Source organism: Malaclemys terrapin, chromosome 14 (genome assembly GCF_027887155.1).
Source record: "Malaclemys terrapin pileata isolate rMalTer1 chromosome 14, rMalTer1.hap1, whole genome shotgun sequence".
Lineage (NCBI taxonomy): Eukaryota > Metazoa > Chordata > Testudines > Emydidae > Malaclemys > Malaclemys terrapin.
This window is the reverse complement of record NC_071518.1, coordinates 40,604,008-40,629,851: the sequence shown is the minus strand read 5'-3', so window position 1 is coordinate 40,629,851 and position 25,844 is coordinate 40,604,008. Positions and strand designations below refer to the sequence as shown.

The window sequence follows — 25,844 nt, the reverse complement described above, 5'->3', positions numbered from 1 at the left end:
GGGCTCCTCCCGTCCTCTTTTTTTCTTGCTGAAATATGGTAACCCTACCATAGCACCAGACCCATGGGGAGGCTGCAGGTGGCGAGCCTATGGCTAGCTACATGCAAGTGGCTACTGAGCAGGCCTGGAAGCCAGTGGTCTCCTTTCTTCTCTCCTCCCCTGCTCCCACTGGGGTGTCGGGTGAGAACCAGGAGGAAGCCAAGGGCTGAGAGGGAATGCTGCCCCGAGTGGCTTTCTGCTTGCAGAGAGTTCCAGCATACGCAGGATCGGCGCTGAAGAGTGGGAGAGGATGGCAGGAAGGGAGGAGGAGAGACGAGGAAGGGAGGCAGAGAAAACAGAGGAGAAAGGAATGAGTAGCTTTCTCTCCTCTCCTCCCCAGTGCTGACAAACCTTGAGTTCACCTCCCCGTCCTCTACTCCAACCACCCCCAGCCGCCCTCCCCCCATGGGAGAAATGGCTCCCTATAAACAAACCCAGCTTAGTTTTAAACAGGAAGACTGTCTCCGACTCTGGACAAGGTTTGCAGCAGCCCAGCGCGGCCCAGGGACCTTTCTGGCGGGGCTTTGTGTGCGTGCAGTCACCGCACAGACAGCCCTGTGCTCTGGACAGCATTGCAAGTCCCGAGTGTCTCTCGACTCGTGGACGACCTCAAGTGAGCCTTGGTCAGGCCAAACTGCAGAAAGCTGCGTTCTGCAGGGGCCGCGGAGACAGCGCAGCCGCCTGCTGCATTCGCTGCCTCACAGCCCCATCGAGGTTCTCTCGCACTGGGGAGGTGTCGTCTGTATCGCTTCTGCATAGCGCCGCTCTGGGTCGGCAGAGCACACTGAGATCATTTTGGCCGTTGATATTCCTTGAGGGCTCCACACCAGAGCCAGCCTGGGCGGCTTTGTGTGCCTTACAGAGCAGTTTTGTGCACTCCCCACAGCAGTGCTGCCAACTGTGTCCGTTTTATCGGGAGTCCTGGTGTTTTTCTGAAAGCCCCACGTGAGATGGGGAGAATCTCAGGGCTGGCCTACACTGAAAAGAGCTGCGTCGCTACATCTCCCCGGGGCAGGAAAATATCCCCTCCCCCCGAAGAGCTGTAGTTAAGCAGTGGGGCCACTGTCGTGTTTTATGTGTAGCCATCAGCTCAGCTTTCATTTCGCAGAAAAAGGAAAGTTTTTCTAGCCCCCATGGTTGCAGAGAAAAGCTTGAAAACATATTTGGGGTTGGGAAGGAATTTCCCCCCGGGTCAGATTATATGGGACCTTCGGGTGTTTTGCTCTCCCCTGCAGCATGAAGTGTGGGTTGTTTGTTGGGATCATCGGGGTCATGATCTATATCCAGGCATTGCAGGGGCCATGGGCACTGGTGCACCTCGCTCCCTCCTGTTCTCTGCCTGTGCTAGGCGGCAGGTTAGTCTCCTGAGAGCTGTGGTACTCGGTTTACTTTCTGTTGTTGGGTCAGTGCGTGGGTGCGGGGTGGTGCTGGTGGCCTGTGAGATACAGGAGGTCAGACTGATGATCTGGTGCGCCCATCTAGCCTTGAAGTCTATGACGGGATCCCTTAAAGTCCTCAACAGCAGAAAGCTGATAGAGAACCCAATGTTGATTGTATTTTGAAATCTCATGATTTCAAGCCCAATCTTGTGATTTTGGGGGCCAGACCCATGATTTTTGAGTCCTTGACATAGGCGCCGACTTCCCCTGTACCCGGTGGGTGCTCGACACCCCCCCTGCCCGCCCCTGACCCCACCCCTGCCCTGCCTCTTCCTGCCTCTGCACCATCCCCATTCCACCCCTTCCCCAAAGTCCCCGCCCCTTTCAGCTGTTAGGTGGCGGGACGCACTGGGAGGGAGGGGGAGGAGCGGGGACGCGGCGCGCTCGGGGAGGGGGGTGGGGGGAGCTTGACTGCCAGTGGGTGCAGAGCACCCGCTAAGTTTTCCCCGTGGGTGCTCCAGCCCCGGAGTACCCACGGAATCGGCGCCTATGGTCCTTGGGATTGGTGATTGTGGTCCAAGAAAGTCACTCCTGTGTGCCTAGGACCAGCTGGAGGACGGAGAGAGTCCACAGGATGATTCTCTGGCATCCCCCCTTGTACAAACAGGGTGGGAGGAAGCGGCTCTCTGAGTCTCGTCTCGCCAGCAGCGTCCTGCTGCAGAAGAGGTGCCCCCATGGGGTGGGGAGGTCTGGGCAGAGGCTCGAGACACCCCAAAAAACTTTCCAGGGAAGAGTTGTCCCGACAGGCTGGGCCCCGGGGGCTGTGTGCGCTGGTGGGTTTTAGCACAGCTGTAGCACTTCACAAACGCCAAGGCTGAAATCCAGCAGGTGCAGCCTCGAAGCAGGTCGCATTAAGCCACCTCTGTGCCCTCTCTCTTTGGGGCCAGCAGCTCTTCTGCAGCATGGCTGCCTGCCCCAGAGCTGCCTCGGGGCAGCTCTGCAACCTGAAGTTATCCGGAATCCCCAGAGGGAGTCCCGGCTCTGACCTCAGCACCCGCTCTGGAATTCTCCTGCGACAACCCTCCTCCGCTGTCCCTGCCCTCTGGGAGGGAGAGATGGAGTGTCGTCCCCATTTTATAGATGGGGAAACTGAGGCATGGAATGGCTAAAAGCAACATTTCCAGACTTGGTATGTAAATTCAAGCGCCTTGATCCATATCTGGGAACCTAAATAAATTCAGCTGGGCTGATGTCCAGAGCAGAGCTGACCCTGCCTGGCCAACAGGGGCATTTGAGCTCGACCTTCAGTGCTAAGGCCATGAGCCTCCACTGCAGAGCAATGACAGGACAGGTGGAACTGGGAACTGTCCCACCCCAGGAGGCCTCTGGGAAATGCCCCTCCCTCCTGAGACGGGATGGGGGGGACTTCTGGGGTGGCTCCATCATGCCTGCAGTGAGACAGAGAGAATGCTGAGCTATCCCCTTCCTGCCTGGTGTGAACCAGGGGCCCTCTCATCTGATGTGGGGCAGAGGGGATTCTGGGATGGCATACTCCTGTCCGGTGTGGGGCAGAGGGGATTCTGGGATGGCATCCTCCTGTCGGGTGTGGGGCAGAGGGGATTCTGGAATAACACCCTCCTGTCGGGTGTGGGGCAGAGGGGATTCTGGGATGGCGCCCTCCTGTCTGGTGTGGGGTAGAGCAGATTTTGGGATGGCACCCTCCTGTCGGGTGTGGGGCAGAGGGGATTCTGGGATGGCGCCCTCCTGTCTGGTGTGGGGCAGAGCAGATTTTGGGATGGCGCCCTCCTGTCGGGTGTGGGGCAGAGGGGATTCTGGGATAGCACCCTCCTGTCCGGTGTGGGGCAGAGGGGATTCTGGGATGGCATCCTCCTGTCGGGTGTGGGGCAGAGGGGATTCTGGGATGGCATCCTCCTGTCGGGTGTGGGGCAGAGGGGATTCTGGAATAACACCCTCCTGTCGGGTGTGGGGCAGAGGGGATTCTGGGATGGCGCCCTCCTGTCTGGTGTGGGGCAGAGCAGATTTTGGGATGGCGCCCTCCTGTCGGGTGTGGGGCAGAGGGGATTCTGGGATGGCAACCTCCTGTCCGGTGTGGGGCAGAGGGGATTCTGGGATGGCGCCCTCCTGTCCGGTGTGGGGCAGAGGGGATTCTGGGATGGCGCCCTCCTGTCCGGTGTGGGGCAGAGCGGATTGTGGGATGGCGCCCTCCTGTCCGGTGTGGGGCAGAGGGGATTGTGGGATGGCGCCCTCCTGTCCGGGTGTGGGGCAGAGGGGATTGTGGGATGGCGCCCTCCTGTCCGGTGTGGGGCAGAGGGGATTCTGGGATAGCGCCCTCCTGTCCGGTGTGGGGCAGCAGGGAACTGGGGGCTGGTACCCTCCTGTTCCGCGCAGGAGAGAGGAGTTGGGGGTTACCCGTGGGAAGTTGAGTTAGGAGCAGCTGGGCAAGGCGATGCTCTTGGGCGTGGGGAGGGGGAGCCAGCGGAAATGAATTCTTTCCTGACCTGGCTGTGGAGCTGAGGGAAAAGCGAAGGAAATGAGTTAACCCAGCCTGCCCCCTCAGTGCAGCTGCACGGCAGGTGCTGCTGGGGCTGGCCTTCTGGGACCGTGACGACCAGCAGCAAAAGGAAAGGGGGCAAAGTGGCCCATAGCTGGGGATGGGGGAGGGTCGCTGGAGCATTTCTCACAGCAGAAGGCAAACCTGCATGGTGGGGAGGGAGGGCATGGGGTGAGGGGAGGCGGTCTGCTTCCACGGCCACTGGAGCTGTACCCTACAGAGCCGTGAAGGGTGGAAAACAATGCTTTGTCCTTTGCGCAGCTCCCTGTGAAGTAGTGGTTATTATCCCCTTGCCAGGGGGAGGAAAGTGAGGCGAGGCGAGGTGAGGTGACAGAGAGAGAACCTAGGAGTTCTGACTCCCAGTCCCCTGCTCTAACCACTAGACGAGACTGCCTTCCGGGGGGGGGAACAGACCCCAGGAGATCTGACGCCTAGTCATCTGCTCTAGCTACTAGTCTGTACTTCCTTGTTACACTGGGGTATAACCCCAGAACTGTGATTCCTGATCCTTTGCTCTGCCTCCGAGGCCACGTTCCCTTGCCCAGGTGGGAACAGAACCGTGGGGCCTCTGTCCTGGGTGCCTGCTCTGGCATGGGGAGGAGCAGGGGCCGTGGGTTAGATTCAATGAGCTGCCGTTCGCAGGTGGTGCTGCGGCTCCCACTGCCCATGATGACCAGGTGTCCGGTTTTCGACTGGAACAGCCGGTCGAAAAGGGGCCCTGGCGGCTCCGGTCAGCACCGCCAACCAGGCCGTTAAAAGTCCGGTCTGCAGTGCTGCAGTGCTAAGGCAGGCTAGTCCCTACCTGCCCTGGTACCACGCTGACCCGCAGAAGTGACCAGCAGGTCCGGCTGCACCCCAAACCCCTCATCCCTGGCCCCAGCCCAGAGCCCTCACCCCCCTGCACCCCAAACCCCTGCCCCAGCCCAGAGCCCCCTCCCACACCCCGACTCCCTGCCTTAACCCACAGCCCCCTTCCACACGCCGAATCCCTTGGCCCCAGCCTGGAGCCCCCTCCTGCACCCTCAGCCCCACCCCTGAGCCTGCACCCCCAGCCAGAACCTTTACCCTCTCCCACACCCCAAGCCCCTGCCCCAGCCCAGTGAAAGTGAGTGAGGGTGGGGGAGAGTGAGCCACCGAGGGAGGGGGAAATGTAGTGAGCAGGGGTGTGGACTCAGGGAAGGGGGGGATGGGGTGAGGCCTCAGGGAAGGGGCAGGGCTAGGGTTTTCAGTTTTGTGCGATTAGAAAGTTGGCAGCCTGGTGCCTGCTGCTGAATTGATTGAGGATGGGGAAGAGCAGGGGGACCCGTGCTGCCCACCCAATCCCCAGGCCTAGGGGGACCCACACCCTAGCTGTCCCATAGCAAGGAAATGCCCACACTCCAAACTGTCTCTTCCCCGGATCTAAACAGCCATGTTTCTCTCCTGTGCTTCCCTGGGGCCTGCCCGACCCTTTGCTAGATCTGTGTATTGCAACTCATTGTTCCACCTCCCGCTGCAGCTGGGGGATGAGTTCTTGGTGTGGCTCCCGCCTCCCCCCACCACGCACACCTCCCCCCACGGTAGCATGTCAGGAATAAAGCTCTGGCCCTGAGCACCTGTTGGGGGGACATTCCCAAGGTAAAAGGGCCAGGCTGAATGGCCCGTAGCCGCAGCCAACCTTGGCTCGCAGGCAGCGGATTGTTTCAGCGGCACTAACTGGGACAGGATTGGTGGCTCGGGCAATGGGGAGCAGGAGCTGGGAGTGTGTTTATTTATGGAGTGCCAGAGGGGCTTTGCACACAAGCCCACAGTCCAGTTAGATGCAGGCCAGCGGGGGGATGGCAAACTAAGATTCAGGGGGAGTGGGGGGGGAAGGGCTCCAGCCAGGGAAGGAGCATGCGCACGGTGTGCTTTGGGGTGAACGTGCCCTGGTGAGAGGTTTGGTTTAGAAAAGACAATGTGCTACGATGTGATGGTTTGGGTGACGCTGCCCTGTACTGGAGACTGGTCAGCGGTGTGTCATAGGCCCGATACTGCTCCTACCCGCCGGTGCTTTTCCAGGAGCAGGAAGGGGCCTGTTTTGGAGCATGAGTAGCTGAGTCTGGTCTGCTGGAAAGGCCTGGGTGGATGTGGGGAGAAGCACAGCAGTGGTGGCTAGGAATTGATGCCAGAATCCTAGAAATGTCAGGCTGGAAGGGACCTGAGGTCAGCTTGTCCAGTCCCCTGTGCTGAGGTAGCGCCACTGAACCTGGCTCGAAGGAGCAAAGGCCCCCAGGAGGCAGAGTCCGGCTGGGGACAGGGAGGCACTGGCCAGAAGAGTTCAAGGGGAGATGCTGATTCCCTAGTGGGTCAGTGTGTGTGTGTGTGTGTGGGGGGGGAGGTCAGTGTGGGGGGGAGGGGGGATCTGTGTGTGTGTGGGGGGGGAGGTCAGTGTGTGGGGGAGGGGGGATCTGTGTGTGTGTGTGGGGGGGAGGTCAGTGTGGGGGGAGGGGGGATCTGTGTGCGTGTGTGGGGGGGGTGTCTCCTGCTGCGGTAAGGGAGATGGGCCTTTCCCCTGTACAGCTGGACTTGGGAGCAGGCCTGAGGCTCAGGCACAGAGCAGCTGAGGAGGGACTGGGCTGCTGGCAGGAATCATGGGTTAGGCCTGTGAGGGTCTCTAAAGCCTGTGTCAGACCCAGCAGTGCCCTGGGTGTGAATGGGATTGCCCCCCCCCCCCCCCGGGTGGGCCAGAGAGACTTGGGGATGGGGAATCAAGCAGGGGTTTAACCCCCAATTGCTGGGGCACTTCAGCTCTCCCAGCTGGGTGCACGAGGAGAAGTGGGAGCCCCTTGCCCCTGGTGCCTGCCCCGTCCCTGAGGCTGAGCGGGGGAGGCCCTCCCTGCACAGCTCTGGATTGGAGAGCAGCTTGAGATCACATTGCACCCCCGGTCCCAGCTCCTTCCCAGGCCGCGAGCCCCGGAACAGCCTCCCGCTCCCCCAGCAGTCTCTGTCGCTCTCCTCGCCTGTTCTCACGGTCTCTGCCTGGAGTTGGGGATGCTGGGGGCTGGGCTGCCAGCCATCTCCGGGCCTGGGCTGCCCCCTGGTGGCCATGAGCGGGGCTCTCTGGTGAGGAAGGCTGGGGTAAAGCAAGATAGACTCCCTGGGCCAAATCTATCCCTGGAGTAAAGCCATCCATCCCCATGACACCAGTGCCCCTGATGGGCTCAGCTCTCAGCTCCCCACGGGTTTTGAGGCTCTGGAGACCTCCTACCCCAGTCAGGGGGTTGGTTCCTGACATGGCTACATGAGAGGATTTGCACTGACTGGCTTACAGGAGGGAGCAGGTGAGACTGTCCTGATCCTCATCGTGTGCCGCAGCCCCTGAACGCCAGGCTCTTTGCAGCAGATTTCAGGGGTGTTGCCAGTGAAGGCTACCGTGAGAATGGGACGGGTTCTGGACTCAAGTGTCAGGTGCTCCCAGCCCAGCCCAGCCCATGGCCTTAGTCACTGTAAACCCCGCAAAGCCAGAGCCTCCCTGCTGCTTTTGTATGATGTGTGTCCTGTGCGCTGATTCAGCAAAGCGGGGCTGCACCCAGAGAGCTCTGCAGCTGGACAGCCCAATCCGGGGGGGGGGTCCCTGCACCGAGTCTCTTCCAGCTGGAAAGGAAAATCCAGCTCCGGTACTTGTATTCTCCACCCTCCCCCCCCCCCCCGATTCCCATCTGACTCTAGTGCACTCTGCCTTGATCCGCAAAAAGAACAGGAGTACATGTGGCACCTTAGAGACTACGCAAAAGAATAAATGGACACAAATCTGACATCAGGAATCCTAACATTCAAAAACCAGTGGGAGAACACTTCAACCTGTCTGGCCACTCAGTGACCAGGGCCGGCTCCAGGCACCAGCCTGGCAAGCAGGTGCTTGGGGCGGCCGCTCCAGAGAGGGGCGGCACGTCCAGGTATTCGGCGGCAATTCGGCGGACGGTCCCTCACTCCCGCTCGGCGTGAAGGACCTCCCGCCGAATTGCCGCCGCAGATCGTGATCGCAATTGCCATCGCGGCTTTTTTTTTTTTTTTTGTGGCTGCTTGGGGCGGCCAAAGCCCTGGAGCCGGCCCTGTCAGTGACAGACTTAAAGGTGGCAATTTTGCAACAGAAAAGCTTCAAAAACAGACTCCAAGGAGAAACTGCTGAACTAAATACCATCAATTTAGGCTTGAATAGAGGCTGGGAATGACTGAGCCATTACACACATGGAATCTATTTCCCCATGTTAGGTATCCTCACACCTCTTGTCAACTGGCTGAAATGGGCTATCTTGATTCTCACTACAAAAGTTTTTTTTCTCCTGCTGATAATAGCTCATCTTAATTAGTTAGCCTCTTCCAGTTGGTAGGGGAACTCCCACCTTTTCATGCTCTCTGTATGTGTGTATATATATCTCCTCACTATATGTTCCATTCTATGCATCCGATGAAGTGGGCTGTAGCCCACGAAAGCTTATGCTCCAATCAAGGTGTTAGTCTCTCAGGTGCCACAAGGACTCCTGTTCTTTTCGCGGATACAGACTCTGCCTTGGTCGTGCTGCACTTGGGCCAGCCACATGGAAATCCTGCTCTGGACTCTGCTGCCCCCTCCCCACAGGAACGGACTGTGGCTGTAGCATTTTCCCCTGGGTGCACGTGCTGCCCCCCGGCTTGCAGCCCTAGTGCCAGGCTGGTGCCCGGGTGCAAGGGGCTGCGCTGTGGTTCAGTGACGATGCTCCGATGACCAGGCTTTTCTCTCCCTGCAGGAGCCACAAGAGACATCGGCTCGGCGCTGACCCGGATGTGCATGCGGCACCGCAGCATCGAGGCCAAGCTGAGGCAGTTCACCAAGTAAGTCTGCTGGGCACCGGTGACACGAGTTTCCCAGCCGCAGCCTCCCTGCCCTAAGGATGAAGGAAGTGGCAGTAAGTCTCTTCACACGGCGACAGGCACCCAGACAGCTTTGTCCCGCCCAGGGCCTGATCCAGGGCGGTGCTGAGCCCCCAGTACAGTCCTTGGGTGCAGCTGGGAGCTCCGCATTTCTGAGGTGACTTGGGCCCCATCTATAAAGGTATTTAGGGGCTGCCCTGCTCAGCACTGCAAGGCCAGCGCCTGGGTCTGCAAAGGTATTTTAGCCACCTGGTTCCCAGCGGCCTCTTTAACCGGGCTCGCTCTGGTGTCTCCTTGGCGCAGCGCCCTGATGGAGAGTCTCGTCAACCCCCTGCAGGACAGGATTGAGGACTGGAAGAAAACGGCCAACCAACTGGACAAGGACCATGCGAAAGGTAAAGCCCAGGTGACAGGCGGGGGGATTGGCTATTCTCCAGGGGATAGTGGGGGGCACGCCGTATCCACCAGGGGGGTGCACCGTGCCCGGGGGGGAGGGGGCACGCCCTATCCACTGGGAGGGATGCACTGTGCCCGGGGGAAGGGGGCATGTCCTATCCACTGGGAGGGATGCACTGTGCCCGGGGGGAGGGGGCACGCCCTATCCACCGGGGGGGGGGTGCACCGTGCCCAGGGGGGAGGGGGCATGCCCTATCCACTGTGGGGGATGCACTGTGCCTGGGGGAAGGGGCACGCCCTATCCACTGGGGGGGATGCACTGTGCCTGGGGGGAGGGGGCACGCCCTATCCACTGGGGGGGATGCACTGTGCCCGGGGGGAGGGGCACGCCCTATCCACTGGGGGGGATGCACTGTGCCCAGGGGGAGGGGCACGCCCTATCCACTGGGGGCCGCTGTCCCTAGGGGTTGGGGGAGAACGTGCGGTGCCTGAGGGAGCAGAGGGGGCAGCAGAGCCCTGAACAGGAAGTGGGGGGGATGCCTGTTAGGGATGTAAAAGGGTAACCCCCCTTAACCGGTAACCCCCCTTAACCGGTAACCCCCCTTAACCATTAACCCCGGGGTCGCCAGCCAGAGCGGGCTCAGGCGCACCGGCCCTAGCAGATCAGCCTCAGCCATTGAACCAGTTAGCCGTTTAAATGACCTATTTTAATCGTTTAAACGGTTAACTTTTAAAACGGTATTTACATCCCTAATGCCGGTACCCGGGGGAGGGGCTCGCTGTCCATCTGAGGATGGGGGCGGGGGCAGGAAGCTGCAGTAACAGCCGGGGAATGTCCTGTGCTCAGGGAGGTGGGGGCCGTGGGGCAATGTGTCATACTCACGGAGCACAGTGCCTCCCTGCGCAAGGCCGGCCGTGGGGGGAGACAGACTGTGCCCTGGGAGGAGAGCTTCAGGGGGACCAGACTGGAGGGGAGGGGCATGGGGGGAACTATGCTGCAATGGGGGGAGGAGCTCGAGGTGGGGCCCATGTAGCAACAGGGGGAGGGGGGACCATGCCGTGCCTGGGAGGGGAGGGGGGGACCATGCCGTGCCTGGGAGGGGAGGGGCGAGGAGGGACCACGCCGGGCCTGGGAGGGGCGAGGGGGGAACCACGCCGTGCCTGGGAGGGGAGGGGGGACCCCACGCTGTGCCTGGGAGAGGCGGGTTAGGGGAGTGTCCTGGGTCGGGGCAGGAGGAATCATGGGCCGGCCAGGCGGAGGGGGCCGGTGTCCCCACCTGGCGGCCATGACACATCTCCTGGTCTGTTCTGTGTCCTCAGAGTACAAGCGAGCCCGCCACGAGATAAAGAAGAAATCCTCTGACACGCTGAAGCTGCAGAAGAAGGCCCGCAAAGGTAAGAGCCCTGCCTGACCCCCCAGTGCCCATGCCAGGGAGGGCAGCTTGCCCCCCCATGAGCTATGGGCCTGCCCCCTTGTGGGGGGTCTCATCTGCTTTCACACCCAAGCAAGGCTGGGCTGGGTCAGGTGTGGCTGGAGAGGCCCTGGTGCCCCATAGCTCTAGGGGTCACTGTGCTGCCGTCGACTTGAGACCTTCCCTGAGGCCGGGGGCTCTGATGGGGAGGAAGTAGTCAGGACCCCTGTTCACGGTCTCCCCTCCAAGGCAGGTCAGAGACCCCAGTGCCACCTGGGCATCCTGGCTCAGGGTTGAGCGTACAAGCGAGCTCCTCGTCCTGCTAGCCACGTTCCAGCTCTGCCTCCCTCGGTTCCCTCCGCAGCTTGAGCTGGGACCAGGATTCTTCTTCCCCCTCCTGCCCCCAGGGTCACGGTATGTGTGCTGTGAAGCAGCCAGTCTGCTCCGCCCCAGAGTTGGCTGCATTCTGTTGTAGCTCATAGGGCAGTGGGGAGGTTTAATTAACAAATGCTGCCACCATTTGTGCTCCTGGGGCAGAGGGTAGCAGACCAGCCTAGTTCTTCACCTCTAGGTGTTGGGAAGATGGCTTTGATGCTGACAGTGGGGATCCATCTTGGGGGGTTTGTGGGGCTCAGTGACAAGGTTCAGGGGGTGAACAAGCCTGCTGCATTCACCGCGCCCTGTGGCCATGATTCCGGTCCAGCAGTCTCTGCCCCTGGGTCCCATCCGAGGACTCCTGTGGTGGAGTTGGCCATGGGGAGCAGTCGCAAACGAAGTAGGCCGCGCTGGGAGGGTTCCAGGTGGGCCGAGAAGGGCAGGGAGCGGAGGAGGCTCAGGCGCTGGGGATCCGGCTGGCACCGATCAGCACTGCTTGTGAGGAAGTTGAGGCTGGGGAATCCCAGCCAGGCACTCGCAGGGCACAATGAGGACGTTGTCAGAAGAATTTTGGGCACGACAGAGCATTGCTCAGCACAGGGTTCGATAGCAGATCAGTGGTACGCCGGCTCGTTGGAGACGGGGACCACGTGGGGCGCCGACCCCCAGTTGGGACCTGTGGCCTTACTGCAATGATAAGAACAAACAACGCCCCTAAAATACCCTCTCCAAAGGCTCCCTGCACGGAATCCTCCCTTTGTCCGGGTGCCCTTATCCCCAGGCACCCAGGGGTGGGGGTGGATCACACAGTCCAGCCACTCCCCACAGCTCCCTTCAATTCCTCACGCTCCAACCCAATACACAAGGAGTTAACAACCCCCTCCCCCCACGCAGGATGGGGGCATGCAGGGGGCCCACATGTGTCTGAGCCATGTGTGGGAAGAGGGTGACTGACCTGCCGGCCCTGGGGGGGTGGAGGGGGCAGAGTGTCCGTACATCAGCCTGTCTTTCACACATTCTCTCTCTGTCTCTCTCTCTCTCCTCTTTCCTCCCTTCCACATCCTTCCTCCTGTAGAGCTACTTGGTAAGTCAATCGGTGCGAGCCAGCTCCATCCTGCTCCCCCAGCCCTCCCTTGTGACCTGCGCTTCATTTATCTCTGTCTCCCCTCTGGCTGAGCTCAAAATGAAACTAACCCGAGTCAGACTGCACTGGTCCAGGGAGCTGCCATACCCTTCCCTGCCTGCCTGCCTTTCTGGGCCGGTGCCCCCTCGCTGTGGGTGGGCATGGAGCTCCAGGCCAGGCTAGCTTCGCCCCATATGGGTGGCTGCAGCAAGGCACGTGCTGTGCGCTTGCTCCAGAGTCTGGTCCAGGGGGTGGCCCAGGCGTTCAGCTCTGGTTCCCGGGCAGTGGGGTGGCCCCTTCTGTCCTGTGGCACCTCCGCCGTGCTGAGCTTGTTCTGCCCCACATGTGCTGTCAGCTGCAATGGTGCCATGCCTGGGTTCTAGCTGAGAGCTGGGAGATCTCGGGGAATCCCCGTCTCCACCCCCAAAGGCTGCGGGGAGGAAGTGCCCCGCTCGTGTGCAGGCGAGGAACAGCATTCACAGAGAGCAAGGTGCCCCGCATGCCCCAGCCTCTGGAGTCCTGCCCCCTGTGCTGGCTACAGCACCATCCGCGGGTACGTCCCTCTGCCAGCTGAGCAGGCCTGACGTCCCTGTGGCGCATTGGAAACGCGAGGATATGGCAGCCCCTCTAGGGGGTCAGAGCCCCCGTCTACACCCAGCAAGCATGGGTTTCATATCAAGCCCTCTCGCCCTGGCTTTCTCCTCTCTCTCTCTCTGCTCTGTTCCTTCAGGGTTCGCGTGCTGTAAGCCATGTGGTGAATGCTGAGATTTCCCTGCTGGAGGCCCAGATCCCTCCTGGAGAGGGACACGGATTTCCAGCCCCAGTTGGGCCTGTGGGAAGCCATTTCCCCTTGCTCTGCACTCCAGCTCCCATCTGGCTCTGTCCCTGGTGCCTGCTGCCCACTAGCAGGGTCTCTGATTGCTGCCTCCTCCCACCCTCGCTGGGCTTTTGATGTCTAGGAGGCAGGAGTTTTCCCAGAGTAACCCTCCAGTGACACCTGACCTGTGGTGCTTGTGCCAGCTGGACTGGCTTGTGAGTCCCTCCCGCTGGCCTGTCTCTGAACCGTTGTGTGTCAGAGAACTCTCAGCCAGGGGTCTGTTCCGGGATCCCCACTCCCACTGCCCAGGCCAGCTCTTCACTCCGGCCATTGTGCCCACGTTCCCGCGGCTTGGCTCTGGGCTTTGGGGCTGGTCAGATAGGAAATTCAGACTGGGATCCAGGTCCAGATTCCAAACTGTCACAGACTGGGCCAGGGGGCTGATTCGGACCCTCTCTCCTGTGCCCAGGCAGCCCTCTCTGGCACTCTGCCTGCTGCCTGGTACCCCTTTGGGCAGCGCAGTCTCAGCACTCACCCACCGCAAGTTTGGGTCTCTCCACCTCCTGGCCTGATTAGCCTCTTGACAGTCATCCTGGGAACGCCTCATGTCACCATCTTTCTCCTCCGTTCCCCTGGCCTTTCTGCCTGCCAAGCCTCTCGGTCGTTCGGCTTTACCTTCTCTGCACGGGAATCGCTGGGGGGCGGTGGCTTGTTGGAACTCCATGGAGTTCATATCCTCATGTCCCCAACGCCGCCCTGGGCCCCCTCACATCGGGGACTGGGGGATCCCATGCGCAGGAGGGAGCCCCACGTCCAGTGCTCAGCCTGGCCTGCTTGGATCAGGCCTTTGAGCTGGGATCAGTCATTTCCACAGGCTGCCCCGACAGAGTGAAGCTGGGGGAGATGCCATCTGCTCTGTTTCATGCAGGTGGCACCGTGGCCCCTAAGCAGGGAAGCTGGGGGCCCTGCCAACCTAAAGCGCTCACTCCTCGGCTCCTCTTCGCTTTGCTTGCTCTGTCCATGCATGTGTGTTTTATCTTCCCACCCTGGACTAACGCCTGAGCACTCCTGCGCCCACTGCATGGGTCACATTCTGCCCCCGTTGGACGAACTGATTCACCCAAACCTCTCAGCTCTCCATAGTCCACTGGCTTGTGCCTTCCTCCAGCCACAAGACGAGCAAATTCCTCCCCGGTGCAACTCCAGGGCTTTGGTGGGGCTGCCCCAGGGATGAATTTAGACCCATGTTGTTAAATGTGATGTTGGGGGGGATGGGGAGGGATCCAGCAAGGGAAACTCCTGCAAGGTGAGTGTGAAACTGACATGGACTGGGGAGGGTTGGGGTGGGGGCTGGGAGGAGAGCCAGCGTGCCAGGTTATGATACTGGGCCAGGTGCGATGTCCAGCTGGACAAAGCAGGGCTCTGCATCTGCCATCCTGAAGCAAAACCCCTGGGTTGGTTGGGTAGGGCTGGAGCCTGACGTGGAGGCCAGACCACCCAGGTGAGGATGGGGCTTTCTGCCGCATGACCCAGCCTCTGGGTCAGCTCGACCGACCCCTGCCGGGGCCCACACAGAGAGAGGGTCAGAGCGGTGAGCTGGCGAAGGCAGCTGGGATTCTAGTCAGCCGCTGCCTCTGCTGTGGAATCCACAACAGAAAGAAGCCAGTGGAGGGGCCCACGGAGACTGGAGCTCTCTGAACCCAGCAGGTGGAGAGAGCACCTCTCCCTGTCCTGCGGGTCTTTTATAGCACTGTAGCTAGGAACAGGCTGAGCGACGTCCTTCCCTGGGGCAGATGGCACATGGCCTGTCGTGTCTGTTGTGGTGGACGATTAGCCCCGGAGCTAACCCGCAGCCTCGTGGTTTGGGCAGAAGGCCTCCTCCGTAGGCCTCGGGAAGGACTCCAGAGCTGTATTGCCCCATGGGGATCCTGAGCAAAGCCAGCCACTGGCTTTTTTCTGTGCCGATTCCCCTTATGTGGCCAGACGTGGCATCCCTCAGGGAGCCCAGAGCATCCCACCAGAGGGGGTTCTCACAGCAGGCTGTGTCTCAGGAGAGCCCTTGACATGCTGGCAGGAGGCTTGTTGGAGTTACGTTACTTTCCGGTCCTCGAGGGACTTTCCCACAAGTGACCTGGCGCTGGGGGTTCAGCGGGCCTGGGACTGCATGGCAGCCGCCTGCCGCAGGGGAGCTCATAGGCTGTAATCGTCAGCAATCCAGTAGCAGTCGCCCTAAACGCTCTGCGAGATGCTGTGCTGGCGGCTGCTCGGGGGAAATTCTGCAGTGTTTTGCCCAAGGGCTGACGTCCCCCACTGCCTGCCTCAGTTTCACAGCAGCAGACCATGGAAGAGGGACAGTCTCTGGAAGGCAGCAGGTTCGGGACCAGTGAGTGGAGAGGGGATGATGTCTCTGTGTCCTTGTCTCCTTGCAGGGAAGGGGGACCTACAGCCCCAGCTGGACAGTGCTCTCCAAGACGTCAATGACATGTATCTCCTTATGGAAGAGACTGAGAAGCAGGCTGTCCGCAAGGCCCTCATTGAGGAGCGGGGCCGCTTCTGCACCTTCATCACCTTCTTGCAGCCAGTGGTGGTAAGTGCCGCTGCCCCAGGCCCTTCTGGGGAGGGGTGTGTTAGAGCTCAGCAGGCTGGTTTTCAAATCAACCAGCCAAGCAAGCCAGAAGCCAACCAGCTCCTGCTCTGGATCCCCCGACAGCCACTTCCCCACTGCCCCCAACCGTCTCCCCAGCAACAAACCCTCTCGCAAGCGTGGAGGAACCTGCAGCCTCATCCTAGAGGCGCGAGGAGGCAGGCTTCTGTGTCTCTACGGCATCCCTCCCAACAGGATGTGGTGCCACACAGGTTTGGCCTGTCCTGCCCTCCGTAGAGGGAGATGGAGAGGCAGCCAAGCCAGACCCTCTGCGCTGCTCAGTTTAGGGGGGACCCTCAAATGGGGGTCTCAGGGAAAACTGCCCTTCAACCAGGATAGGGTCTTTGGGGGTCAAAGTGGGAGAGTCCCGTGAAAGCTGGGACCGTTGGGAGGTGTGAGCTAAGGTTAGGGTGACCAGCTAGCACGTGTGAAAAATTGGGATGGGGGGGGCATTAAAGATGCTAGGAGACGTTTCACAAGAATAGGGAAGTTAGTTACAACCTGCCCTCTAGAATTCCCCAGGGCCTTTAGCGTGAACCAGACATGTTCTTCTTTTCCCTTCTTGTCCCTATGCTGCTGCACGGTGCTGCCGGCCCCATTACGGCAGCTGCTGGCATTGTTCTCCCCCCGAGCTGGCTGCATTTCCACGGTGGGTGATAGACGTGCCCTCCCAGTACGTATCTAAAAGGTGCTGGCCTTTCTCCGATTGCCAGGAACCACGCATGGCAGTGGCTGATACTGATCAGTTTTATTGTCCCATGTAACGGGTTAGAACACACAGTACGTTCTGGCTGTGTGGGATGTATGGTGACTGATGGCTAGAACTCTGTCCCCGGCTGCAGAGCTCCGAGGCGAAATGCCAAGGAGGGGTTGACATTAGTCCCTCCCCGGGGTGAAGGTCACAGGGAACCAGGTTGAGGATCTCATGGAGCTGTGCTGCCAGGAGGGTTCTTGTGGCAGGGGAAAGGACAGTTGCTCCATGGAATGGCTGGGAATTCGCCAGGCTCCTTCAGTGCTCCTGCTTCTCCCACCTGGTCCCACTTCACTCAGGGGCCGGTGCAATGGCAGCTTCCAGTTAAATCCCCCACTGATGTAAATCAACGCCCCTCCCTTGGCTTTGTGGAGTGGGGCTGGGATCCGGATTCTCTCTACTTCGCTGGGGGTTTGCCAAGTAGGGGCTGATGAGCTCCTCTGGCTGCCCCACCTCTCTGATGCTGGGTCTTGCAGGCGTTCTGCTTGGGGGGCTGGCAGAACAGTCAGGGCCAGCCAGCTGGCAGGCAGAGCGGGTTTCACACACGCCCCATGAGCCACTGCTGACTTGGAGGAAGCCAAGCAGGGCAGGAAGGGAAGGGGAAAGCCCTGGTTCCCACGGCACCGACTGCTGATGTTTCCTCCTCCTGCTGCTCAGACTGGAGAGATCACCATGCTGGGAGAGATCACTCACCTGCAGGGCATCATGGAGGACCTGGTGGTGCTGACCGCTGAACCGCACAAATTGCCCCCTGCCAGCGAGCAGGTGAGGGGCACAGGGACTGGTGCGGGGGCGGGGGAGGGAGTACATGGGTGGGGGATGGGAATGTTCGGGGGGGAATATTTCCGGGAGGAGAGACAGCAGCGTGTCCACTGGCAGCAGAGAGCAGCCGGCCCCGACAGCGCTAACCCAGATGTCCATCGAGGGTCTTGCTGGAGGGAGGGGAGGGGAACAGAAGCACTTAGTTATAAATCAGCAGTTTCATCGATTCATAGATGCCAAGACCAGAAGGGACCATTGCAATCACCTAGCCCAGTAGTTCCCAAACTTTAACAACCCGCGAACCCCTTTCACAAAAATATCAAATCTCGCAAACCCCCTCCTAAAAATGACTATTTCCAGGGATTTTCTCCCTTACCTGAGCATAAATTATAGAAGCAGTGATCTTGGAAATAATTTTTTTACATGCTTATTACACACTATTTATTATTACATTATTATTTATCAATACAGTATTAATTTTATTACATTATGAAAATGGCAATACTCTTCTAAGATTTCATTTTGTAGCTCATATCACGTCGATTAAGCCTCTTACATGTTTCATCAAGGAGTACCAGACGTGAAACAGCGGGAAGGTATTTAAGACGCCAACTCAATTAAAGAGTTCCTCCCACAAGCATTCGGGTCTTGAGCAGTCCAGGAAAACAACGCACAACTACAACAAAGCTTAAATCTGTTCTGCCAGGAAGTCATGGTCACGGGGCTTGGGCTGCCAGCCCCCGCATCTGGGGTTCCTAGGGACGGCTCTGTCCACCATGACAGAATTTTTTCGGAGAACCCCCTGATACATTTCATGAACCCCAGTTTGGGAACCACTAACTTAGCCTGACTGTGACGTTCCCCTGGTGCTATCTGGACTGGTGATCTGCTAGGTCACTCCAATCTTTGACTCTGGGAGCCAGCCTTACCCTGCTCTGCTGTGAGAACCCCACTCCTGGGCTGGTCACCCTCAGCCTCTGGCATGTCAGCTGCTCCCAGCTACGTGAGTGAGCATTTTTGGCCAGCCGCTGCTTGGCTTGTGCAACCGAATGACACTAGCCAATAGCTCCAGTCCCAGACACAATCCTAGGAACCTCCATCTTGCAGTGTCCAGTTATGGATGCTGGACACTGCAAGCTTATATGAGCTCGTCAATTTAACAAAGAAATTGATATGTACCAGGCTTGTTATCCCAAGGGGAGTCTCTGACACACTTCAAACCAAACGCACTGCTTCAGGTAGAATAAACACATTATTATTAACCACAAAAGATAGATTTTAAGTGATTATAAGTCAAAGCACAACAAGTCAGATTTGGTCAAATGAAATAAAAGCAAAACGCATTCTAAACTGATTGTAACACTTTCAATGCCCATACAAACTTAGATGCTTCTCACCACCGGCTGCCTGGTTGCCCTTTAGCCAGGCTCTCCCCTTTGATCAGCGCTTCAGTCGCTTGGTGGTGGTGGTGTCTGTAGATGGAGGTGGAAGAGAGAGGAAGAGCATGGCAAACGTCTCGCCCTTTTATCATGTCCTTTCTTCCCTCTTGTCTTTGCCCCCCCCACCCCCGGGTCAGGTGAGCATTACCTCATCGCAGTCCCAAACTGACCAGAGGAAGGGGGGTGACTCCCTCGAGAGTCCAACAGATCCTTTGTTGCTGTCTAGGCTAGTGTCCTTTGTTCCTGTGAGGCCGGGCTGGGTTTGTCCCATACGTGCCCTGATGAGGTGTGAACTGCCCCTCTGCTCCTGGAGAGTTTTGTCTGGGCCTGTTTTAAGCCATGAGGACACATTTTCAGCCTCATAACTACATACATGAAATTACAACCTATAACATCACTATAACAACAATGCTCAGTGCATCATGAGCCTTCCGAAAACACCGACATGACCAACTTTGCATTGGATACCACACAATCATATTATAAGGATGAATATGGGGGTGCAGAGTGTTCCCCCGAGATACAGCGTGTCACACATGCCCCCTTTGTTTACTGCAAGAGGGTTAGTCACTGACCATCTCTGAGATCCCCTGTCCCTTCTCTGGGCTCTTCTCTGGGACACGTTCTCTATGCTCCTTAGAGCAGGGTCTGTGTCTGTGTCTGGTTCAGCTGCAGCTTGCTGGCAGCTAACAACCGTGACAATTCTCTCCCTGGCAGTCATCACACCCCCATCCCTTCCTGAGGTGGTGTTGCCTCCAGCTGCAATGCAGGAGTTGGTCTCAACCACCCTCCCACCTGGAAGCATGTGGCTTCTCCCTGCTGCAGAAGAATCAAGGAGACTCTCTCCCATTCTCTCAGCAGTTCCTGAGACCTTCCCCTTTCCCTCGGGAGTCCCAGCATAACACTCCCTCCTGCTGCAGGCAAATACTTTAACCTGAACTACACGGAAAAAATCATTACCAAGAAGCAGGTCAACTAGGAGGTGTTCCATTACCCCCACAGTCAAAATACTTTCCAAACCTTCCCACTCCACATGGATTTTAGCTAGTGGTACGAGGAATCTGCTTTCGCCCACCCCCACAGTCTCTGCCATTTGGTCAGGCAACATACTGGCCTTTGGAACCACACTCTGCTTAACCAGAGAGATCTGGGCCCCTGTATCCCTCTGCCCCAAGCATTCCCTGCCATTAATTACGCCAGCCTTAACATGCTCCATGTCTGGTTCTGCAGAGGCTAATCTCACAAAACCAATATGACCGGTTTCAATTGCCTGCGGGCGTTCTGTGGTGAGGACAGCAGAACTGACATGAGCTATTGGTGACCTGCTTCCTCCTAGCACAGGGCATGTATTCCTCAGGTGATCAGTGGAATTACAGGAGGTTTGGGATGAGGGTTATGGTTTTGGGGAGGTGAGTACCCAGCCACCCTCCCTCTTGCTAGGGATAAAATGGGATCTTCCCGTCCCACCAGTTTTAAACCCTTCTTTCTGTGGCCTGCCCTCAATAGATGCCGGAGTCTGTTCAAAGGCATCAGCTAAAAGAGCCATCTCATACCCAGTCTTTACATTTCTATCCCATAGACACGGCTTTTCTGAGGCTGGGCTGGGTTTGTCCCATACGTGCTCTGATGAGGTGTGAACTGCCCCCTGCTCCTGGAGAGTTTTGCCTGGGCTTGTTTTAAGCCATGAGGACACATTTTCAGCCTCATAACTATATACATGAAATTACAACCTGTAACATCACTATAACAACAATGCTCAGTGCATCATGAGCCTTCCGAAGCCACCGACATGACCAACTTTGCATTGGATGCCACACAATCATTTTACAAGGATGAACATGGGGTGCAGGGTATTCCCTCGAGATGCAGAGTGTCACACTGACCTCCTGCATGGACGGGGCCAGAGGCCGGCCCTACAGTCATTCCCAGAGTGGAGCTTTGAGAGAAACAGCCCATCTGGACTGACAAGTGGCCAGTGATGGAGACTCCATGTGACCCTTGGGAAGTTGCTCTCATGACTAATTACCCTCCCTGTTAGACCTTTATGCCATATTTCCAGGCTCAGTTTGTCTAGTTTCAACTTCCAGTCATTGGATCATGTAAGGCCTTTCCCTGCTAGCCGAAGAGCCCAGTATTCCATAGTTATTCCCCATGCGGGTACTTACAGACAGTGGGCGAGTTGCCCCTTCGCCTGATAAGCTACAATGCTAACGTGGCCTGGCTCCTTCCTCCTGCAGGTGATCAAAGACCTGAAAGGCTCTGACTACAGCTGGTCCTACCAGACTCCTCCATCCTCCCCCAGCAGCTCTGGCTCCCGCAAGTCCAGCATGTGCAGGTATGTACGGACTGTAGCAGGGGACCTCACAAACACGCTTGGGATTGGGGCGAAGGAGTTTCTGCTTTAATACCTACAACCTCATTGTATAAGTGTGTGAGTGCTCAGCTGGTAACACCAATACCTGGCCTGAGCTCAGCTCCTCAGGCCCGTGAGATGTGTCCCCAAGACTCCCTGTGGAGCAGATGTTAATTGATCATTAAAGCTTTGCACTGAGGGTAGCATAGATCAGTATCTGTGGCATGGGGCTTAATCCTCCATCAGATGAACTGCTTTTCACAGTCCTGCTTTTCGGGCCCAAACCATGCTTGTGTGACCCCAGAGGAGTTGCTTACGTGAGAATCTTACTACTCAGTAATGCTTAATGTGGAGGGAGGATTTGTAGAACACATGGGGTCACAGAATGGTTACAAAGTTAATTGAACTGTCCATCTCTTCTCTCCCTTCTGGAGCATGTGATTGGACCCGACTCACACACCTGAAAAGTCCCTAGGCTTGGAGCCGTTATCAGAAGTACTAGGGTCAGGCCCCACGTATTCCACCATTCTCTGGGCTAGGAATTTCCCTGGAATTCACCCTTTGCCACCAGATTGGGATCCAGAATCTCAGCTTTCTTAAAAGTGACTGTTTCTAGCCCTGGTGGTTGCAAAGAAAAGCTTGAAAACATGACCGAAGTGTCACCCATTCAGAGATGTTTGCTGACAGCCTGAAGCGATAGCTCTTCCAGGTGTGAACCGGCCCCATCAGCTGGCCCTGGCCCCTGTGCCAGGGGGAAACCTGCAAATATGGGGGCAGCCTACAATAAATGGAACTGAATTCCCAGTCAGCCTCCCCGGGGCTCCCGGACATGCAATGTCTTACTCATCTTATACTTAACGCAATGAAAACCTGCATTTTAAAATGTGTCTGACGTGGCTGCAGGATTTCCCCTGTGGCGCTGCAGAATGTAGAGAGGCGAGTGTGAGAGGCTTGCCAGCGGTGATCCCCAATCCTGCAGCTTTTGGGGCCAGTGCTGGTCATGTACTGGAGGGGAGCCCAGCTGGGGGAGGGATAGCTCAGTGGTTTGAGCATTGGCCTGCTAAACTCAGGGTTGTGAGTTCAATCCTTGATGGGGCGATTTAGGGATTTGGGGATTGGTCCTGCTTTGAGCAGGGGGTTGGACTAGATGACCTCTTGAGGTCCCTTCCAACCCTGATATTCTATGATCACAGAAGCACCAGCTCTCCCAGGTACCAGCACACACTAAGGGAGTGCTGACGGGTTGCTGAGGAGGAGATGAAGTCTCCTGGGCCCATAGCACCCCTGCCAGTTTGCACAGATACTTTGCATGTGCTTTAAGAGAGTCTTCAGCCATGGGTGTGTCCCTCTGCCTCAGTTTCCGCATCTGTCAGCATGGGGGTAACGATACCGACCCACCTTGTCATTCATAGATTCTAAGGCCAGAAGTGACCCTTGTGCTCACCTGTTCTGGCCTCCTTTAGAGCACAGTGCACAGAACTTCCCCGAAATAATTCCTAGAGCAGATCTAGGCTCCCCTGGGGCGGTGCTGTGAGATCTAGGGACAAACAGCTCCCTGACTATTGTGGGTGCACATCTGAACTGAACCTCTGGCCTTCCGTAGCACCTCCATTGCTGGCTCTTCCCCTACGCCCCGGAATGTGCTTCGGTGCAGCCAGGGCTAGAGAGGGGCCAGTGGGACGGGGGGACCCGCAAAATGAGTGTGTGCTGGAGGGTGCATGCTGCATGGGGGCAGAAACTGGGCCTTCCCCAGAGACGGAAATGCAGGAGTGCACCCCCCTTCCTGCCCCTCCTTCTCCCTCCCGCCCCTCCCGCCCCCCCGGTCTGTAACTCTAGTCCTGTCGTGTATAAATCTGTGTGGCGAACCTTTGTCTGAAACTGTCTTTTCCTTCCTTTGCCCTCCTCGTAACCCCTCTCACCCTGATAACATGCATCTCTCTCCTGATTGCCACCCCTCCTCCTTCTCATCCCTCCTCCCCACCGCCCCCCAGCAGTGTTAACAGTACAAAGGGTGGTGCCGCTTGGTCCGGCGGGTCCCAAACATACTCACCAGGTTCCACCTATCGCTACCGCAGCCTGGCGCAGCCGGTTAACGCCAACACCCGCCTGTCCAGCGTCTCCTCCCATGACTCTGGCTTCATCTCCCAGGATGCCACGTACTCCAAGCCTCCGTCGCCGATGCCATCTGACATCACCAGTCAGGTAAGGGGGCCATGGCGCGATGGCTGAGCTGACGGGTGAATGCCCTCTGGATTCTACACACCCCTTTAAAGAAAGGGAAAGGCGCCACTTCGGAGATCCATGTCAGATCACATATGCTCAAGCCTCCTGAGCGAAGCAGCGGGGTGTAGTGGGTAGAGCACGGGGACCCCGAGACTCCTGGCTTCTAATCCCACCTCTGCCTCCGATTTGCCAAGTAATCCAGGGCAAGCTGCGCCCGCTGGTCAGTGCCTGAGGTTCCCCATCTGTCAGAGAGGGGCAACATTCGCCAACCGCCTCGTGAGGCACAGCGAGGGTTAATGCAGATGAGGTGGGGACATGGCTTTAATTCACATTGACCCGGTTCCCACTCGGGAGCGCTTGTCCAGCACCAGGAGGTGGAAGCTCACAGCATGGTAGTGAATCCATACGGGATAACGGGGCAGATTTCTGCGCAGTCTCTTCACCCCGGTGCCTCTCGTGCCAGCTGGCTGAACAAGCTGTTTGGAAGCCCCAGCAATAAGGAGATTTAGGGGAGAAACCATTGCCATACAATCCCAGGGGCCGTGGGAGGGGAAATAGACAGAATCACACTTGCATTATGGTCAGAAAACGTGGCCTGTGTGCCCCAGGCCGACCTGCTCACCTTAGTGACGGACACGAGCCAGCCCAGCTCTGAGAGGGCAACTTGTATTGCTGGGGACACGGCCGAGCCGAGTCCCAGCCCAGGCTGACTCGGCAGGGCAGGGCAATAGGGCAGCTGCTCCGTGTTGGCCTCGGGGATAATTTTAAAGTGACGTAGGTGCCAAGGGCTGTGCGGACGCCCTTGTTTTGGTTGGAACCAGGCTTATTTCTAGTTAGCAGAAGTCACCTAGAAACAAGTTTAAGTCTAACCTAAATAAACCGCCATTAAACCGGAATAAGAGTGTACACACGGGTTTGCACTGGTTTAACTACCCCAGTGCCAATTTGGGTGTAGACAAGAAACATCTTTTTACTGTTAAGCTGAGCACTTTCTGTCTGCATCAGGGAGAGACGGGAAGCCTGGAGCCCTGGAATGACATTTTCTGGAGAGTATCCACACTTCACCGTGACATGCCCTGAAATATTCAGAGTGACCCATGCTACAGGCATCCTGCCTTTAGCATGGAGCTGCAAAGGACTCAGAAAAGCCGGCAGCAGGGAGGGATGAGATGGCTTAGGCAACTCTCGGCATGGAATTCCAGTGGTGCCCGGTATTGCGATACAGCAGAGCTCCTGCTCTCTTCCCCGCCCATCAGCAGCTTGCCATGGGGCTGCTGGCAGCAGGAGCAGCCCCTGGGAAGCTGGGCTTGCCCTCCACTCAGTTTATTTGCCACTAGTTACCCCCCCTCTCATTTTTCAAGTCTGAAGTGTGAAAGCCAGAAACCCTCGGTCTGTAGCACCGAACAGGCGGCTCTAGCGCTTGGAATGCTTGGGCATGGTAGGTGTGCAAAGCGTGCCAAGGGCAGTGCACGTCCGCAGCACGAGGCCCGTGGTGCAGAGCTGTCCCTGAACCCCGTTTAGGGCAGCCAGGCTTGGCGTTGTGCTGAGTTTCCACATGTGGTGGTGGCTGGCCCATTGGCTCGCTCTCTGCCTGCCCTGGCTTGGCAGTGACGCGGCTCCCTCAGGATGATCGGGGACACCTCGGGCAAAGGGCAAGGCGCCCGCAGGCTGCACACACGTCTCAGACGGCTGCTCACGCCCCTGGCTTTGCTCTAACCCAGCTTGGTGCGGCTGAGCTCAGAACTGGGGCGGGACCGTGCGATGTGGATGCGCTAAGCCAGGCTCACTAACACCCTGCAGCTTTCCTGCTGGTCCGGCTGGGGGTTGGACGCCGCCTGCGTGAGCAAGACAGGAGCAGGTTCCACCCCCGCTACTGTTGGGGTAGGGGACCTGCCCTTCGTCCTTTCCGCGAGTCTGTTTCAGCCAGGGCAGGGCCATTGCGGTAGGCAGCGCCGGGGCTGTCCCCAGAGGGAAGGCAGCTGAAGCTGGGGAGAGGGGGCGAATGGAGGGGTAGCGTGCAGCACCCCACACTCGATTTCTGTCCCCTGGAGAAGGGGCTGGAGGCCAGGCAGAGCAGGGTGCACTCCCCAGTGTGGAATCTGGAGCGACAGCTCTGTCCCTTCCTCCTGTGAGAGGGCAGCAGGAGACTCCTCGGAAAGAGACTGCGGCCCCTGCACCACACCGCCCCTCAGCCAATGCTGTGACTGTGTCATTGTGCCTAGGTCTGGGTGTGACGCAGCAACCGGGTACGGGGCTGTGTGTATGGTGTGTTGTCTGTGTGTGTCAGGGATGGGGCGTGTGTGTGTGACTATGATGTGTGCATGGCTTGTGTGTATCCGATGTGGTATTTGATGGGTAAATTGGGGAGGGGTTGTACTGTATGATTGTGTGGGGATGGCATGGGTGTGTCTGGATGGTACATGGAGGGTGTACCTGTCTGAGAAGTGTATATCGAGTGTGGTTGGGTACGTGTGCAGGAGTGTATTTATGGTGTTTATAGCTGTGTGTGTTGGGTGTATGACATGTGGTGGGTGGGGGTGCATAAGCAGTGAGCGTGTACATGTGTACATACACAGGGAGTGTGTGTGCATGTGTGTGCGTAGACAGGGAAGGAAAGAGTGTGTCGGTATACGTATGTACAGGGATGGAGGGTGTGTGTGTGTGTACGTACAGGGAAGGAGCAGTGC

General features: G+C 57.9%; 1 protein-coding gene across 7 annotated transcripts in view; it reads left to right on the top strand.

Annotated features, from left to right (window-relative positions):
- MTSS2 (MTSS I-BAR domain containing 2) overlaps positions 1-25,844 on the top strand; it is a 94,424-nt gene that overhangs the window by 55,355 nt on the left and 13,225 nt on the right. For 5 of the 7 annotated variants that reach the window (XM_054048708.1, XM_054048709.1, XM_054048713.1 and 2 more), the window contains exons 4-10: positions 8,739-8,823; positions 9,166-9,257; positions 10,579-10,653; positions 15,415-15,572; positions 17,038-17,145; positions 20,819-20,916; positions 22,926-23,136. In XM_054048708.1, coding sequence (XP_053904683.1) covers positions 8,739-8,823; positions 9,166-9,257; positions 10,579-10,653; positions 15,415-15,572; positions 17,038-17,145; positions 20,819-20,916; positions 22,926-23,136 — 827 coding nt within the window. The remainder of the gene's footprint in view (positions 1-8,738; positions 8,824-9,165; positions 9,258-10,578; positions 10,654-15,414; positions 15,573-17,037; positions 17,146-20,818; positions 20,917-22,925; positions 23,137-25,844) is intronic. The other 2 variants (XM_054048714.1, XM_054048712.1) reach the window with 1 other exon arrangement.